This window comes from Aulonocara sp. 'chitande type north' Nkhata Bay, linkage group LG20 (assembly GCF_057382095.1).
Source record: "Aulonocara sp. 'chitande type north' Nkhata Bay isolate Kocher_YH1m ecotype deep benthic linkage group LG20, A_spYH_male_GT1.1, whole genome shotgun sequence".
Lineage (NCBI taxonomy): Eukaryota > Metazoa > Chordata > Actinopteri > Cichliformes > Cichlidae > Aulonocara > Aulonocara sp. 'chitande type north' Nkhata Bay.
The window spans coordinates 3,047,450-3,064,000 of record NC_141363.1 but is presented as its reverse complement, the minus strand read 5'-3'; the positions used below and the strand labels follow the sequence as shown (position 1 = coordinate 3,064,000).

At 43.5% G+C, this 16,551-nt stretch overlaps 1 protein-coding gene across 8 annotated transcripts in view; it reads left to right on the top strand.

The window, feature by feature from the left end:
* Positions 1-16,551, top strand: part of wnk3 (WNK lysine deficient protein kinase 3) — a 42,840-nt gene that overhangs the window by 22,929 nt on the left and 3,360 nt on the right. Inside the window, exons 3-24 of one of the 8 annotated variants that reach the window (XM_086276366.1) lie at positions 143-315; positions 749-969; positions 1,371-1,528; positions 1,737-1,825; positions 1,943-2,162; positions 2,395-2,716; positions 2,906-3,024; positions 3,126-3,293; positions 3,763-7,026; positions 7,326-7,369; positions 9,377-9,506; positions 9,627-9,743; positions 9,833-9,934; positions 10,042-10,087; positions 10,191-10,343; positions 10,445-12,462; positions 12,681-12,927; positions 14,574-14,659; positions 15,383-15,723; positions 15,857-16,092; positions 16,182-16,277; positions 16,369-16,532. In XM_086276366.1, the coding sequence (XP_086132492.1) occupies positions 143-315; positions 749-969; positions 1,371-1,528; positions 1,737-1,825; positions 1,943-2,162; positions 2,395-2,716; positions 2,906-3,024; positions 3,126-3,293; positions 3,763-7,026; positions 7,326-7,369; positions 9,377-9,506; positions 9,627-9,743; positions 9,833-9,934; positions 10,042-10,087; positions 10,191-10,343; positions 10,445-12,462; positions 12,681-12,927; positions 14,574-14,659; positions 15,383-15,723; positions 15,857-16,092; positions 16,182-16,277; positions 16,369-16,532 (8,514 nt within the window). Of the gene's footprint in view, positions 1-142; positions 316-748; positions 970-1,370; positions 1,529-1,736; positions 1,826-1,942; positions 2,163-2,394; positions 2,717-2,905; positions 3,025-3,125; positions 3,327-3,762; positions 7,027-7,325; positions 7,370-9,376; positions 9,507-9,626; positions 9,744-9,832; positions 9,935-10,041; positions 10,088-10,190; positions 10,344-10,444; positions 12,463-12,680; positions 12,928-14,573; positions 14,660-15,382; positions 15,724-15,856; positions 16,093-16,181; positions 16,278-16,368; positions 16,533-16,551 lie in introns of all 8 variants that reach the window. The other 7 variants (XM_086276368.1, XM_086276370.1, XM_086276367.1 and 4 more) reach the window with 7 other exon arrangements.

Genomic DNA, 16,551 nt, shown 5'->3' with positions numbered 1-16,551 from the left:
CTAGTGGCAGTAGGTGTTATTGCTTCATTATGGGAGTGCTGTCCAGGGCAGGCTTATGTTTTGGTTTCCTGTGAGTAGTCACGGAGTAAGGGAGTGAAACAGATGCTGAGGCTCATGACATGACATGTACCTCCTATTTCAGGATCGCAAGCTGACCAAGGCAGAGCAGCAACGCTTCAAAGAAGAGGCAGAGATGTTAAAGGGGCTTCAGCACCCCAACATCGTCCGCTTCTATGATTCCTGGGAGTCTGTACTTCGTGGAAAGAAGTGCATTGTACTAGTCACTGAACTCATGACATCAGGAACACTCAAAACGTTAGTGTAACCTATCTGCTACAGATAGCTATTATTGAGTCTATGTTTATTACGTTCTAAAAAAAAGAATTATTTCAGTTAATCTATAAAATTTGTTAATCCACATTCATTTGTTTGTCTTGCCAACACCTTGGTACTCACTTCTGTTAATGAATTTGATGAATGGAGATTATTCATACCGCAAAACACAGTTTTTATTGTGCATAGAGTTAATGTACTATTAATTTGGACAGATGTGTTGCTTTATACAGAGATATATAATGTGTTTCAGGTGAAGTGTCATCACATTATCACAACACGTTCAAATTCAGGAAATATAAGTAATTCATAATATTTCGCTATCGCTGTCAGTGTGTTGACTTACACGTTTTGTCTATTGGTTGTTTATTACAATATCCTTTTGAGTTTGATTGCTTTTATTCTCTATCCACAGTTACCTGAAGCGCTTTAAGGTGATGAAACCCAAGGTCCTTAGAAGTTGGTGTAGGCAAATTCTGAAAGGCCTTCACTTCCTTCACACCAGGACTCCACCAATTGTCCATCGGGACCTCAAGTGTGACAACATTTTTATAACAGGCCCCACAGGATCAGTCAAGATCGGTGATCTGGGACTGGCCACTCTTATGAGGACCTCCTTTGCAAAGAGTGTTATAGGTAGGCTGCTTGCAGTTTATAGATTGAATGCTTTTTAGATCACTCATGCCCTGTCTCTACAAGATTAAGGCCTTTCCTCTGCATTCAGCACTACTGAGATTTTACAAAAGTCTCACTTAACTTCAGTAGACATATAGTTTATTTCTATGTTAGTGGTGAATGTAGAAAGAGGGCACTGATGATGAAATGCCAGCTCTCTTAGCCTGCAGAAGCAGTGCCCAGTAAAGATAAATTAGATGATGAGTAGGTAGATTATTATCAGCTTGAAAATTCTTACACTGAGTCTGAGGAAATTTCTGCTTTGTGGATGGTATCACATCACTGTAAATACAAACTCTAATCTGTAGTGAAATAATATTTTGATGTTTGGGTTGTCATAGAGTACTGTTTGGTTTTAACAGGAACCCCGGAGTTCATGGCTCCAGAGATGTATGAGGAGCACTATGATGAGTCTGTGGACGTATATGCCTTTGGGATGTGTATGCTGGAGATGGCTACTTCAGAGTACCCCTACTCTGAGTGCCAAAATGCTGCTCAGATCTATCGCAAAGTCACAAGCGTGAGTCTTTGAAATATTCGCAAGCAAACTCTATGCATTTGTGGTGATGATGCATAAGGATCTAATTGATTGTTGTTTTATTTAATTGTGATCTAAACTTTTTGGCTCAACTCTGAAAATGTTTTAATTGTTAAATGCAGGACTTAAAATCCTAATTACATAAGTTCCTGTAGAATACAATGAATTTCCTGTTTCTTTTATTTTTCAGGGTATAAAGCCAGCCAGCTTTGACAAAGTAAATGACCCAGAGATCAAAGAGATCATTGAAGGCTGCATTCGTCAGAACAAAAGCCAGAGGTAAGCAGAATTTGCTTTCATAACACTATGGCATCCACTCTATTATGCAGAGTGACTGGTAATGTGATCATTAAACGTCCCAGTCTCTTCTATCATCGAATTCTCCTTTCTTGACAGACTCTCCATTCGAGACCTGCTGAACCATGCTTTCTTTGGGGAGGACACAGGCGTCCGGGTGGAACTAGCTGAGGAGGACACAGGCATCCAGGACTGCCTGGCTCTCCGAATTTGGGTTGAAGACCCCAAGAAGCTGAAGGGGAAGCACAAGGACAATGAGGCCATTGAGTTCAGCTATGACCTGGAAAATGATAGTGCTGAAGAAGTGGCTCTAGAGATGGTAAGGCAGGAATAATTAATGCCTGATAAGCTGATCGGGTCCGTACGTGTCAGGTACTGTTGACTGGGAAAAGGCCTTGATTTGATACTTAAAAGCTTAAATGCAGGTTAGGAATTACAAGCCCTTCACTTTATCTATCAGCCACTTCAAGATTTCTCCAGCTGATCTAGATTTCCTCACCTGACATTTGCCCATTAATTAATTACTCTCTCTTTGCCTCTCTACATTACAGGTGAAATCAGGCTTCTTTCATGAAAGTGATGCCAAAGTGGTCGGAAAATCCATCCGGGACAGAGTGAACCTAATCAAAAAGTCAAGGGAGCGTCGACAGCAGCAGGTCCTTCAGCAGCAGGGCTTTGAAGAACGAAGAGACTCCACTCTCACTTCCTACACCTTTACTCATCCATCTTACCCATCCTCGCTGGTGCAAGGGGTAGCTGGACACACGGGAGACGGAGGAGGAGGTGGAGTGCAGGAGTCCGAGGAGCTTCCTGAAGTGGACCAACGTGTCAGGCAGCAAAATATTTTCAGTGGGGCAACCCTAAATCTGCCAGGTACAGTGTGCTCCTTAGTGACATATCCCATGTGCCAGTAGCTGATCAAAATGTATCTATATGAAACAATTATAATGGTGAAATTTTAAATGAAAATTTTAAAATACATGAATATGATTTGAACAAGTACTTTTTGTGTAGTCTGAATTTTTATAGTGTCTTATTTTTTAAATGTCTTTGACTACTCAGAAGGGGAGAGCATTGGATCTGCAAGCTGTGAATCTTATGCGAGTGGACAGAGCCAGGCATACTCTCTGCAGGGGGACTCATATACCCACTCACAGACCTCATTACCCACAGTTGCATCTGTAGGTGTATTTTTATATCTTACTGATAAAATTATTGTTTTTTGAACTTAAATACTATATATATATTTATATATGTGTTCATTATTTTTCTTGCACAACAGAGCACTGGTGCATTGCCTCATCCTCAGATGCCCCCCATTGGTGAGAGTACAAGTGTTGCTACTATACCTCTTGGGCCGAGTGTTAGTATGACAAGCATGTCCTTAGGACAAAGTGGAGGAGGACCCATGGGTCAGACATTTCTTCACTCCGGTACCGTGGTTCCGCAGGTATCACCAAGTGTACCTCAACAATACTTTCAGGTGAAAATGGTGATAATGTGCAAACTGACAGCCTAATTTAACATAGGGGCAATGAAGGCTAACATTAATGTTAATATGTTCTTTTCCATTTAATAACTGTTTGTGCCAACATAAATCATCCTCATAATCATCTGAGATTCGCCATCTGGTTTTACACTACACAGGGTTTCCCCCAGGAAGTTGTTTGTCAGAGGTGGTGAGATGTCTCTCTCATTAAATACTATATTAGCTTGGAGTGTGAAATTGTGATTCTGGTTAATTTTGTGGGGAGGCAGCCAACCTCTGCTATAAAGCACTGTGGGACACCCTGATTAAAATTAAATGTGTTGATAATTGATGCTTCTTTCCAAAGCTTAATCTTAACCCAATTTTTCTGCTACTTTCTTTTCCCCCTTCTTTCAACTCCAAACATCATTCTCCCATTATCACTCAATAGTCACAAACATTCCCATCAGATGATTTTCAAACCGCCGCTCCCCACGGATCAGTTGCCCCTTCACAGTCATACATACCACCTGTTTCCCCACAGGCACCCATTAATGTTCTCACTGCATCCATGCCAGTCAGTGATACTGCTGGACTAGCAAGGACAATTGTGCCCCACGCTCAGCAGACCCAACACCCTGCCACTCCCATGCAGATCACTGACATCATTTCCCAGGCCGCACCCCAACAAACACAGTCTGTCGTGATCCCCCAGCAGACTATTGTCCCACAACAACAGATGGGAATGGATCCCCAGACCTCCACCCTTCATTTGCAGCAGCAGCAGCCACAACTGCAAATAGGGGGGCAGTCAGCTGAGCTTGAACAACAACAAGTTACTGCCGCTCAGCCTGCAACAGAACAGCATCAACACAGCCTTTCAGCTACGTCCATCGAGAAACATCAGTCTGAGACTCAGCAGCAGATCTGTGTACAGCAGTCTGCCCCACACGTCCAGCCAGCTTCACAGCAGCATGTGTTCACACCACAAACAGGTATGGAGCAGCGAGCTATGCAATCAACAGGGGATCCCTGTGAACAGATAATGCTACAATCACAACAACAGCTTCAGCAACAGCAAACTTTGTTACAACAGCAGCAGCAAAAAGAGCAGCAGCAACAAGTTTTACTGCTTGAGCAACATCAGCTGTATGTCCAGCAACAGCTTGATCAGCAACAACAAAGAGCACTGCTTCAACAGCAGCAGCAAGCCCAGCTGCAGCAGCAGCAAGCGCTTAAACAAAAGCAACTGTTGGATCAACAGCAACAGCAACAAACTCTCATTCAGCAGAAACAAGAGCAGCAGCAACAAGGTCTTGGACCGCAAGAGCAACCAATTTTTCAGCATCAGTTAGAGCAACAACAACCAAAGCAACCTCCTTCACAGCAACAGAGTCAGTTATATCAACAAATTGGACAGCGCCAAACTGGAACACAAAAGGAAACAGAGAATCAGCAACAAAGTGGGAAAAACGAGCAACAAATTTTATTGCAGCAGCATCCCCAGCAGATGCAGCAGCAGAATGAACAACAACTGCAACAGCAGGCCTTAATCCGGCAAATGGAACAGCAGCAGGCACTGATACAACAGCAGTTAATGCTACAGCAGCAGCAGCAGCTTCAACAGAAAGCTCAGCTGCAGCAACAAGAGCAGCAACAAGCGCAACTCAAACAGCAGATAGAACAGCAGCAGCAAGCTCTGTTGCAACAACAGTTAGAGCAGCAGCGTCAACAGCAAGTCCTGTTACAACAGCAAGCAGAAAGATTACAGCAACAGGCTCTAATGAAGCAGCAGTTTAAAGAGCAGCAGCAAGCTTCCATCATTCAACTTCAGCAAACTGAAAAACACAAAGCTGTCCCTATACCACAAAGCAACAGTGAGCAGCAGATTCATCATCAACCAACCGATATACAGCAGATGTGTATCCCACAACTGAACTCTACTCAGTTTACACCTCATGCTTCTCAGATGATAGAGCAACAGCAGCAAGTAGCACTGATGCAGCAGCAGCAGGCATTTGTTGCCCAACCACAGCAGCACACATCTGTAATGGAACCTCACATATCAGTTGGCGCACCAGTCAGTACTGAGGTAATTCATCACCAAACTTATATTATATCTCAGGGCCAAGTGCCCATGACCATTCCTACTACTGTTCAGACGCCTGCAAGTGTCCCAGCTCAAATCCTTACACAGCAAGGACAAAGTGAGGCTCAGCCCCAGAACCAAGGCCAGAGCCCAGCCAAGTTTATAGCTCAGTCTGCAGCCCAAGCACCTCAAGCTATGACAGAGGGCCAGGTAACTACCCCATTATCATTGATTCAGGGACACACACAAGTCATCCAGAGCCAGCAGGTTCCTTCCCAAAGTAGTTACCCTGGGCCTGTTACTCCCACACAGAGTCAGGTAACTTCTCAGCCAATCCAGGCTCATCCTCTGACCACAACCTTTACTCAGTCACAGCCACTGCATGGCCAGGTCCCAAAGGCTGATGTTCAAATGATGGGCCAACAAAGTCAAACTACTGTCCAGCCTCCAGGTGCAGTTGCTTCAATCCCCAGTCAGATTCAACATGAAACTCTTATTCAGCAAAATGCTCCAATGCCAGCGCTCACCCAGCCCCAGATCCAACAACAAACTCAAGGCCAGCAAGCTAGCCAGTTGCATGCGCAGTCTGCTGCTGGTCCTTTGACCAGTCAGTATGTCCCTCACCCTACCCAGCAAGCCATACCACCTGTACAGTCTGATATAACTCATATTACCCAACAGCTGGAACAACAGCACCCAGTAATCCAGTATCAGCAGATGATTCTGTCACCTGGCTCAGCTGGAAGTTGTGGAACTAAAACAGATGGTCTCAATTCAGTAACTGCCCCTCTTCATCCTATACAGACCAAACAAGCACAAGTCCCAGGCCAAAGATCACTACATTCAGTTGTTCAGGGTGACCCTTCAGTAATTCAGTCCATCTGCCAGCCTGCTGTTCCTCAGTATACTGAGCAGTACCAACAACAGCTGCAGAAGCTTTCTCACGTGCAGCAATCTCTCGCCATGCCACCCCCACAGACCCAGCTACCGGCACTACCCAGCTCAACTCCCGTTCAGCAACCACTTCCTCTGAAACCAGCTTTGATAACCTTTGACGAGAGTCAGCTTCCCTCACAGTGTCAACCTACTTCACCTCTAATGACCATTGCTCCTGGACAATTAGGCCCCAATAATGTGGCTGAGCCTCAGTCCCAGGGCAAGACCCTGTCTCTGTATAGCCACCTAGTGCTAGGTGCCCCTCCTTCTCCACAGCACCATCCCAAGCAGATGCCACCAGCTCACACACAAACACAAGCCAGCAATCAGGCCCAAGCACACTCTCAAACACAGATACACACTCAGACACCTATATCTGAGCAGCCTATTTTGCCCCATGCTGTCTTTCCTACGCAGCAAGTGCCCCTAAGCCCTTTGCATACCTCATGTCCTTCTACACTATCATCTCTTACATCCCTGCCATCCACCTATCCTGCTGTTGCCCCTGCTCCAGAGCTGCCCACATCTTCACCAGCAGCCCAGGTAACCTTACCAGCGCAAGTCAACTTTATACCCACCTCCCCTCTGCCTGTTACTACTCTACAATCACTTGATTCTAATGCCCCCAAACCCAAACTGACCCAAGGCTCGCTGCAAGACTGTGACCTTTCCCTGCTGGGCATTGCTCAGGTACAAGAAGTATGAAAGTTTGCTTTATAAATTTGATAATAACTTTACTGACATGCTGGCACAATAAGTAAGCATACTGCTAAATCGAAATATTTGACAATAAGCTTTGACTGCACCTTTTTGATTCATACTAACAAATTTTGATTCCTAAGTGTATTCATAGAACGTGTCCTATATGTCATTTGTCATAATCACACTATTGCTTTACTTGCCGTTAACATAGCTAATCTATTTTTGCATTCTTTTCTTCATGCTGGCATGGTTTGTGTGTGTGTGTTTGTATATATGTCACTCTACAGGATGGTCCTTGTAAGACAAGTGCAGATCGTCATTCTTCATCAGGGTAAGTGATATCATTGCAGTCTGATTTCCATATAAATGTAATCTCAGTACTGAGTGAAGCTGTAATTTGCCATACAAGGACTTAAAACATGCTCAGAGACTTGGTTTTTCTTTTAAATTGAATTCATTTTGCAGCTAAGTAGTAGTGCAAAAAGATTGTTTTTTAGAAATCATAAGAGTCTTATGATGTAATAATGTTTTACATTTGAATCCTTTACAATTTCACATTAAATGTTGAGTGAGAGCCTTTAAACTGCTTCAAGCATGGCTGCTGCTTTTAGATCATTTGTGGAAAACTCCTCTGCATTTTTCCCTGGGTTGCACTAGATTTTAAACACTGTGGCCAAATCACAAGCCTTTATCTTTAAAGGCTCATTTTGGGTAACAATGCATAGTCTCAGTGATCTTTCTTTGGCAGGTCAGGAGTATTTGGTTTTGGTTGTTCTGGTTCAGCCAGAAAAGTCCATTGCACTGTGTGCTGACCTGCAATAACACTATGACAGAAACCATAGTTCAGGTGGTTTTTGTTGGATGTTCTTCTCATTGACAGTCTGACCCTCAGGGTCAGATTCCTCGCGCATAGAACTGCCGGTATTGAAAACGATGAGAAGTTTGCTTCTGTTTGGGCCTCTGACTGACGTGCCACATTTGGAATCGGACACACTGGTGTTTGATCTCTGCTTCATAGACAGGAACTTGGCTCTTATTAGCAGTGATGATTCTGGACAGCCATTCACAAATGCAGGTTAAAGCTTTATTATGCAAAGGATAATCCATATGTAAACATCAGGAACACAGACATCTTCTCTGGGCTAAAGTTCATTTAAAATGGACTGAGGCAAAGTGTAAATATGGTCTGTGACAAACAAAGTTTGAAATTCTAATTGGAAAACATGAATGCTGAGGCACCACACTAAACAGGGAAGGGACCATCCAGTTTGTTATCAGCACTCAGTTCAATAACCTGCATCTCTGATAGTATGTGGTTACATTAGTGCCTATGTAATAATAACCCTGAACATCTGGAAAGGCACCATCAGTGCTGAAACATGTATACAGGTTTAGAGCAACACATGCTCCCATTCAGATGACATCTTTCTTAGGGAAGGTCTTGCATACTTTAGCAAGACGGCGCTAAACCACATACTGCATCTTTTACAACAGCGCTGGCTTTTTGGTAGAAGACTCCAGGTGCTGAAGAGGCCTGCCTGCAGTCCAGATCTGTCACCCATTTAACCCTTGTGTGGTGTTCGTATTTTTGTTACTCAGCCAGTGTTCATGGGTCTGGTGGACCCGCTAGAGTTTTGGCTTTCCAAATTAACACTATCAAACAATTTTATGTTAAATTACTCAACAGATGTTTACTTCATCCCAATTACAAGACATATGAACAGCAAACATGGTTAATTTTTTCCCTTTACCTTTGTTAGATCACATTTATGAATTAATGTGCTTCTCGTTTTTCTTTTATATAAAATGTTATAAATAAATCAGTTATAATCAAGTGGAGTGAGTGGAAAGACACAACACATTTACACGTGAAAAAATAATTAATTGTTTAATTTTTCTTTTGAAAAAAACTGAACACGGGTCTCACAGACCCGAACACCATACAAGGGTTAAAACATTTAATGCATCATGAAATTAAAAATACCACAAAGAAGACACAGGATGTTTGAGCAACTAGAATCCTACATGAGACAAGAATAGGACAATATGCCTCTCCCAAAAGTTCAGCAGCTGGTCTCCTCAGTTCACAGATGTTTACAGACTATTGTTAAAAGAAGAGGGGACGCTACCAAATGGTAAACAGGACCCTGTCCCAACTTTTTTGAGACATGTTGCTCCAATGAAATTCAAAATGACCTGATTTTTGAGATTTGGAAATCATTGCATTCTGGGTTTTTTTCTATTTTATACAGTATCCCTACTTTTTCATAATTGAGTTTAGACATTTATACACACTTAAGATTTACAATACAATTTCTAATCTCCATGACACCTTTAGGTGTATACCAGCCAGTGGTGAAGACCCCTTGCAGCTCTTGGCGAATGGAAAATTAGAGAAACTTAAGTCTCAGAGACGAGCTTCCAGCCAGAAGTCTGAGAAACACCATTTTCAACTGAGCATTATTCAGGTGAAAAAATATAGGAAACACCAACACCGACTTTATTACTATATTTGTTAAAGTATATTTATGGATATTAAAAGATTAATAGCAAAGAATAAATGTGATTATTTGTCTTGTACTTAATAGGTGTCCGGCAGTGGGGACAATATGGTGGACTGTCAGTTGGAGACTCACAGCAACAAGATGGTGACATTTAAGTTTGACATTGAAGGGGATGCACCCGAGGACATAGCAGATTACATGGTACATTACTGTATGATCCTGTAGTTTGCACTTATTTTGAAAAGTATTGTTTTAATTTTTGATGACTGCCATTTGATAAAACTTTGCAGGTGGAGGAGGACTTTGTCCTTGATGTGGAGAAAGAAACATTTGTTGAGGAGCTCAGAGCGATAGTTAAGAAAGCCCATGAAATGCTTCAGACACATTCAGAGGTACTATCAGTCTAGCCTCTTTAGTCTTTCTGTTTTGTTTGAATAATGCTGAATCTGAGAAAACGTGAATATATATACAAAATGATAAATCCTTATTTTCGTACTAGACTGGATCGACTGACCAGTTACAAGTCAGCACTCCCACTTACTCCAGTAAGTTTAGGCATATACAAATGTTCTGGTAGAATGGGAATATGTTCTATGTGATGCTTCTCAACTTAGTAGAAAACAGTAATCAATCTTTACGGTTTCTCAGTGGACCCAGTGCCCCATTCCTCCCCAGTGGGACGTTGGCGGTTCTTTATCAACCAGACTATCCGCCACAGAGACTCTCTTTCCAGTCAGGGAGCAACCACACCATCACCCACTGCAGAGACAAGGATTCCCCAGTCTCCTAAAAGAGAGAAAGGTGAGCACTCCTGGAGTCGGTTTTATTACTTTGGCTTATTAACATGGCCCATTTGGCCACATAACAAAAACTTAACTCCGTGTTCATTTCTGCGGCTGTAGAAAGTGAAGGATCCCAAAGTCTGGAGTCCTTGAGTGGAATGGGCTCTCCTTCCTACCCCACCCTTTCTGCCACCTCCCCCCCAGACTCCACTGTTTCAGTACCTACTTCCATGAGCCCCTCTGCTACCGCAGCCCCTGTTCATCACACAGCACCTGAAACCAGGCCTGGACCAGCCTCTGTCCCTGTCACCACCTCAACTGGCCTTATCTCAGCTTCTGCTGACCAAATTTCTATTGCTCCTTTAACTATAGCAACATCTGCTGCTGCTCCTGATGCTAACCTCACCAGCTTGTCCACTGCTCCTGCTGTTGTGTCTCCCTCACCCATCACTATTCATCCTGATAACCTGACTTCTCCTGGAACCAGTGTTTGTTCCACTGCGAGTCAAAGTGTAGATGATACTCTGATCTCTGCTTCAAGGCCCCGTATGTCTGCCGTGGACCAATCTTCAGCCTCTTTTCATTCCCCTTCTCCTGCTGTAGTCATCCCTTCTACTGTAAGCCAACTTGGCATAGAGCAGCAGCAGACATACACCCAAGTAGCCCAACCAGCCCCACAACAGCCACACCAACAGCTACAGTCTGCATCACAGCAGCAAGTACCATCACCACAACAGAAACTGCAGTCCCAACATCAGGTGTACCACGAACAAGTACCACTACAGCAGGAACGAGCACTTCAGCAGTCTCTCCAGCAGTTGCATCAGCAGCAGCTAATTCAAACACAAATACCACTTCAACAACAGCTGACTGAGGTGCAGGGAATGTCTCAGCATTGTCATTCAGAGGTGTTACAGCAGTCTCTGCCTCTGCCACCTTTTCCTCAGCAGCCAACCGAACAACCCCTTGTTCAACAGCAGACATCAAAGTTTTCCCCACAGTTGCTGCAGCAGCCTCAGTTACAGCAGTTACAACAGCAGATTATGAGTCCTGCTGGTCCATTGCCCCCCAAACAAGCCCACATTGATCAACAGCAGCAGCAGCAACAGTTAAACCTACAACAGACATTACACTTACAGCAGCAGCAGCTACAGCAGCAACAGCATCAGATGTTTATGGGTGCTGCAATTTTGAAACCAGATCAAAACCAAATGCTGCCCCTATCAGTTAGTCAGCAGTTTCTTCAACAGCAGACACAGCTAAATGTTTGCCCAGTACCACAACAGCAGGTCCCACAACAAACCCAAGTGCCTGTTGAGCTGTTATCACAACACATACAGGCACAGAAACAATCACAATATACTGAGCAGCAACAGGAGATGGTTAAAGCTGTGGACACGCCCCTCAAACAGCTGCAGTTTCCACTACAGAAGCAGTCCTCCTTACAGATGTCAGAGTCAGAGGTGTCCACGGGAGAGACAAGTGTTACAGAGGACACAGGGAGTTATTCTGCCCCCTTTCATCCCTCCTCTGACTCCTCTCTGCCACCTCTGCATCTGGGAACTGCTGAAACCCCCTTACCCACATTCTCCCACGTAATGACGCCATCCCCTGTTCAACCTTCCTCCGTAGCCGAGTCAGACAGCGAAGGCCCCCCCAAAATTGAATTTGTAGACAACCGCATAAAAACCTTGGATGAAAAGCTAAGGAATTTGTTGTATCAGGAGTACAGCAGTGGGACAGCACTGGCTGGGGGGGCTACCTCTGGCCCAACATCAGCTGCCTCCACATCAGCAGGTGGTGATGAGTCATCAGAGCCACAGTCAATCCACCACTCATCTTTCCCCCCACCTGCCTCCATCTCAGATACTTCTCCACAGTCCTCATCCTCCACTACTTCCTCCACCACCTCCCGTTCATCTTCCACTTCTCCTGACCCAGAGAGAGAAGGAGGTGGAGAGAAAGCTTCCAAAGAGGTGCCCAACTCTATGGAGTTGGACCCAGTGGAGCAGCAGCTTGGCCCATCACTCCTCACCACCTCTGTCTCATCCAGCCCACCCACCCCTCTTCTGCCTCCCAATCAGGATGACTCTGCTGGGCCCCAACGCCCACCTGTACCAGGAGAACCAACCATTCTTGTGAGTGAATACCACAGATTAGATTTCAAGTAAATTCTCCTTCAGTTTGTCTTTCACTGTAGTGAATTATAATTATTGTTCTGTTTCAGTGTGTAAATGTGACTCCACTATGTTTCAGCTGTCCGCAATTATTTGTATTATATAAATGTTTGAGTATCTCTGCGTTTTTTTATATCTCAACTCCATGCAGCCACTCTTAATTGTCTTAACTGTTCTAGGCTGTACCCTCACATTCTGACACCAGTGCCATTGGAGATGCATCATGGCCCCCCAATCAGCAACCGATCCCCCTCCGGCACGGACAGCAGCAGCACAATGCAGGAGGTGGATATTTTGGCCTAAACCTGACATGTCCTAGTATCAGAAATCCTGTTAGCAAGAAATCCTGGACTCGAAAATTCAAAAACTGGGCATGCAAACTGCGTCACTCCGCCAGCTTGTTCAAGAAGCCCAGAGTCCAGCAAGGTAGCGTCCTTTTAGGGAGTAAGCGCGCGCGAGAGAGAGCGAGAGCGAGAGAGAGAGAATGGGATGTTGGGGCATGGACCTAAATCTAATATCTAGTACTAATTTTAACATAGCAAAATAACTTTTTTAACCTTTAAGGCTTTAAAGTTAATGTTAATGGACATTAATGTTTCCAGCTAAATAATACTGTTTTATGTATGTTTTTTTATTTGGTTATAGTCCCCCCTGTAAGTCCCTAGTGTTGACATCACTGCATACATTACTGTTTGTTTTTATTTATTGATTTTTTTTTTTCTAAATTCCTTTTTACTAAATTTCATTTTCTTGGCAGTCTTTCTTTTTGCATGACTTGCTCACTCAGGGGCGAGAACAGTGGAGCGTAGAGGAGGGTGGGAGATTGGCACAGTGTAGGAAGAGTTTGGCATCACAAATCTGATGTCCTCCCAGTGCTGATGAACTATGGAGTAAAGACAAGCTGTGCCTGTGCCAAGGAAATATTCCTTCACATCACACCTCAACCGCAACAATCATCTCAACTGCACCTGCTGACTCAGTGTAGACAGCGTAATGCAACTCACATCATTACACAGATAGCATAGATGCTAAGTTACCAAGCTGATGTTATGTAATTGTTTGTAGTTCAGAATACATATAGGCTTATCCTGTAAACTCATACACAGTAGCACTGCTCCAAAACAATAACATATGATGTAGCTGTAGTGAAGTAAGTGAAGGTCATAATATGTTAGAATACAGTGTGTGCATTACCAAAGGATTGTAAGTTACTGCCGGGCTCTTTTGCACACGTTTAGGCTTTCCATATGGCTACGTTTTATCATGCTTTTCAAGTATTCCAGTCATCTTGCATGTAATCGTGTTTATGTGTGTAAAGTGTGTAGCAGTAGCTTAGATCTTCTGTTACAAGAGCACATGCATGAGCATGTATGTTATGTTCTACACGCGTGACTAATAATGGACCATTACCTGTAAGTAACACATATACCAGGCTGTATATATTTTATGTTAATTTTTATGTTTTATTTTTCCCTTAAAAATGGCTGTGGTGATCCATGTACACACTCTAATGTCGCAATCCCAAATATCAAACACACTGACCAATATCACTGTTGCTCTGACAAAGATCTTAAATGTGATATTGGGCTACATTGTCTAATGAGTGGGTGGAGCAGTGATGACTTGGTGAGAATGAGAGCGTGGATGTGTGGGTGGGCTATACTGTATTTAACTGGTATTTTAAAATATGTTTTTGCTTTTAATGAATGCATTTACCACTACTCCCCACACCTCACGAAGTTTTTTTTAACAACTTTAAATTCACAAAGACCTCATTTTAAAATTGACATCCACAGAAAGTATGTTTACACAGTTTACAGATTTGCATGCATGTTAAAGAAGTCACAATGTTCTGTGATTTGAATGGCCAATTCTTAACACTGTGCCTTTGTGTTTGTTCTCCGTGTCTGTCCTTTTGCATTTGTATGTCTCACTGTCATGTGCATTTTTCTGTTTCTGTTCCTTTCTTGTATGTCTGTATCATCATTTGTGTGTTTTTTATACGTGTGTTTGTGTTTTTGTATCTTTGTCCTTGTCTATCCCTTTTGTTTTCATCCCTTTCTCATTATCAGAAGCAGATTCAAGCAGTCAGCTGTTTAAAGATGGGAAGGCAGGAGCACCACTTAATCCACCGCAGCCTTCTAAAGGACGTTTTCAGGTAGGAGCACATTAGCTGATTCTTGTTAGTCTCAGTCTTTGGCACAGTCTGAACTAGGGCTGCAACAAAAAATTTTGGTAGTCGACTAATCTGCCAGTTTTTCTTTGATTAGTTGATTAGTCATCGATTAATGTTTCATATTCATATGTTTCCGGGTCAAAATAATGACCCAGGAAGCGCTTAGCAAGTATCATCCTGAGCAGTTTCTGACAGTTAAGCTAACATAAACATGACGGTACGAACATTTACATGAACAAGGTATCAGTGTGACGAACTAACTTAACTTTCTAAAACTGACCCATTCAGAGTTGATGTCACAGCTCCAGGGGGCGGGCCTTAAATGTTCGTGCACAGCAGTACTGCTGTTGTGAAAGGAAAGCGCTGCTTTGCACAGTCTGCATTTAACTTTGCTTGTTTTCTGTGAAATGCTTTCACATTTTTTAAAATCTCTGTTTCCATTTTCTGCTGACCTCCTGTTTTGCAGTTCGCACTACATTCTTTTTCCTTAGTATTGTCTTCAGTCTTGGCAGACGATATAGGTGATAGCTTCCTGTAGTGTATTGCAGTTACAAAAACACATTTACTTGGTATTAGTATATGAAGCGTTGACAGTAAAATTTTGCATCAACTAATTTTTATAGTTGAGTCATGAATTATGCCGACAAAATGTTGCAGCCCTGGTCTAAACAAGCAATGAAGATTTCTCACATTATTAATCACCAGGTGACTCCAGTGCCCCAGACCTCTCCTCCAAAGGATCGCCCGTCGGGCCATGGTGGTGGCACTCACAGAAAAGTTGGCCGTTTCTCTGTGACCCAGACTGAGACTAAGAAAGATGACAGGCAGACTGACAGCTCGCCAGTGTCTCCTGATTTGGTGAGGGAGAGGAGGAAATCTCGGGTAAAGGAAGGAGATAAAGAAGAAAGTAAGAGAACGCCATCAATGGCCCACGCTCCTCGAGGTCCTGGCCACAGCCACTCACCCCTTGGAAGCAGTGATGATGATGATGAGAGTGAGCTAGAGGATGAAGACCTGCGAAGAGAATTACACAAGCTCAGAGAAAAGTAAGTCAACAAGGGAAAGAAGTTTTATTATTGTACAAGACTTTTGCCTCTCCATTTATTGAATTTTCTTCTTTGTGTCTCCGTTTATTTTTGTTTCTTTCCCACAGTACATAACCGTTCTCTTTCTCTGTAGGCACATCAAAGAGGTGGTTTCCCTTCAGGCTCAGCAGAACAGAGAGCTCCAGGAGCTGTACAGACAGCTTCGTTCCCTCAAAGACCAAAGACAGAGTCTGCCTGCCTCCCTATCTCGTACCCCTCCTCTTCCTGCAGCGCCCCCTGCCCTCTCACCTCGCAGGCCCAGGCCAACCAAAACAAAGTTTCGGGCCAGGCCTCACTCTCACATAGACAACAATGGAGTTACACATGCTGGTGAGGCTTTTACTATTTCTTCCTCACTTTCTTGTTTTGTTTTTTTAGATTTGCTCTCTGCGAAACTGTGTCTTGTATGTCTCATCCAGGGATTCAGCAGTCAAGCAGCTTTTCAGGTAGTGAAAAGAATAGGCTGTCACTGTACTGCAAGCCAGAGCACCTTACTACGCTACCTGCTAAAAGAGGTACGGTTTATCCTCGTAGTGCTAAAATCGGGTCAGCATACCATAATTAATGTCAGTTGGTGCCATGACGAGTCGCCTTGTTTTTCCACAGATCACAGTCCTCTAAGAAAAAGTACATTCACAGACGAGCTGCACAAACTTGTTGATAATTGGACAAAGGAGACAGTGAGCACCACCCCGCCTAAGCCTTCACTGAATCAAATTAAGCAGATTCAGCAGGTGCAGGAGTTGGGAGGCTGGAGCCAGGGAACTGAGGTAGGACTAAAAGTGTTGT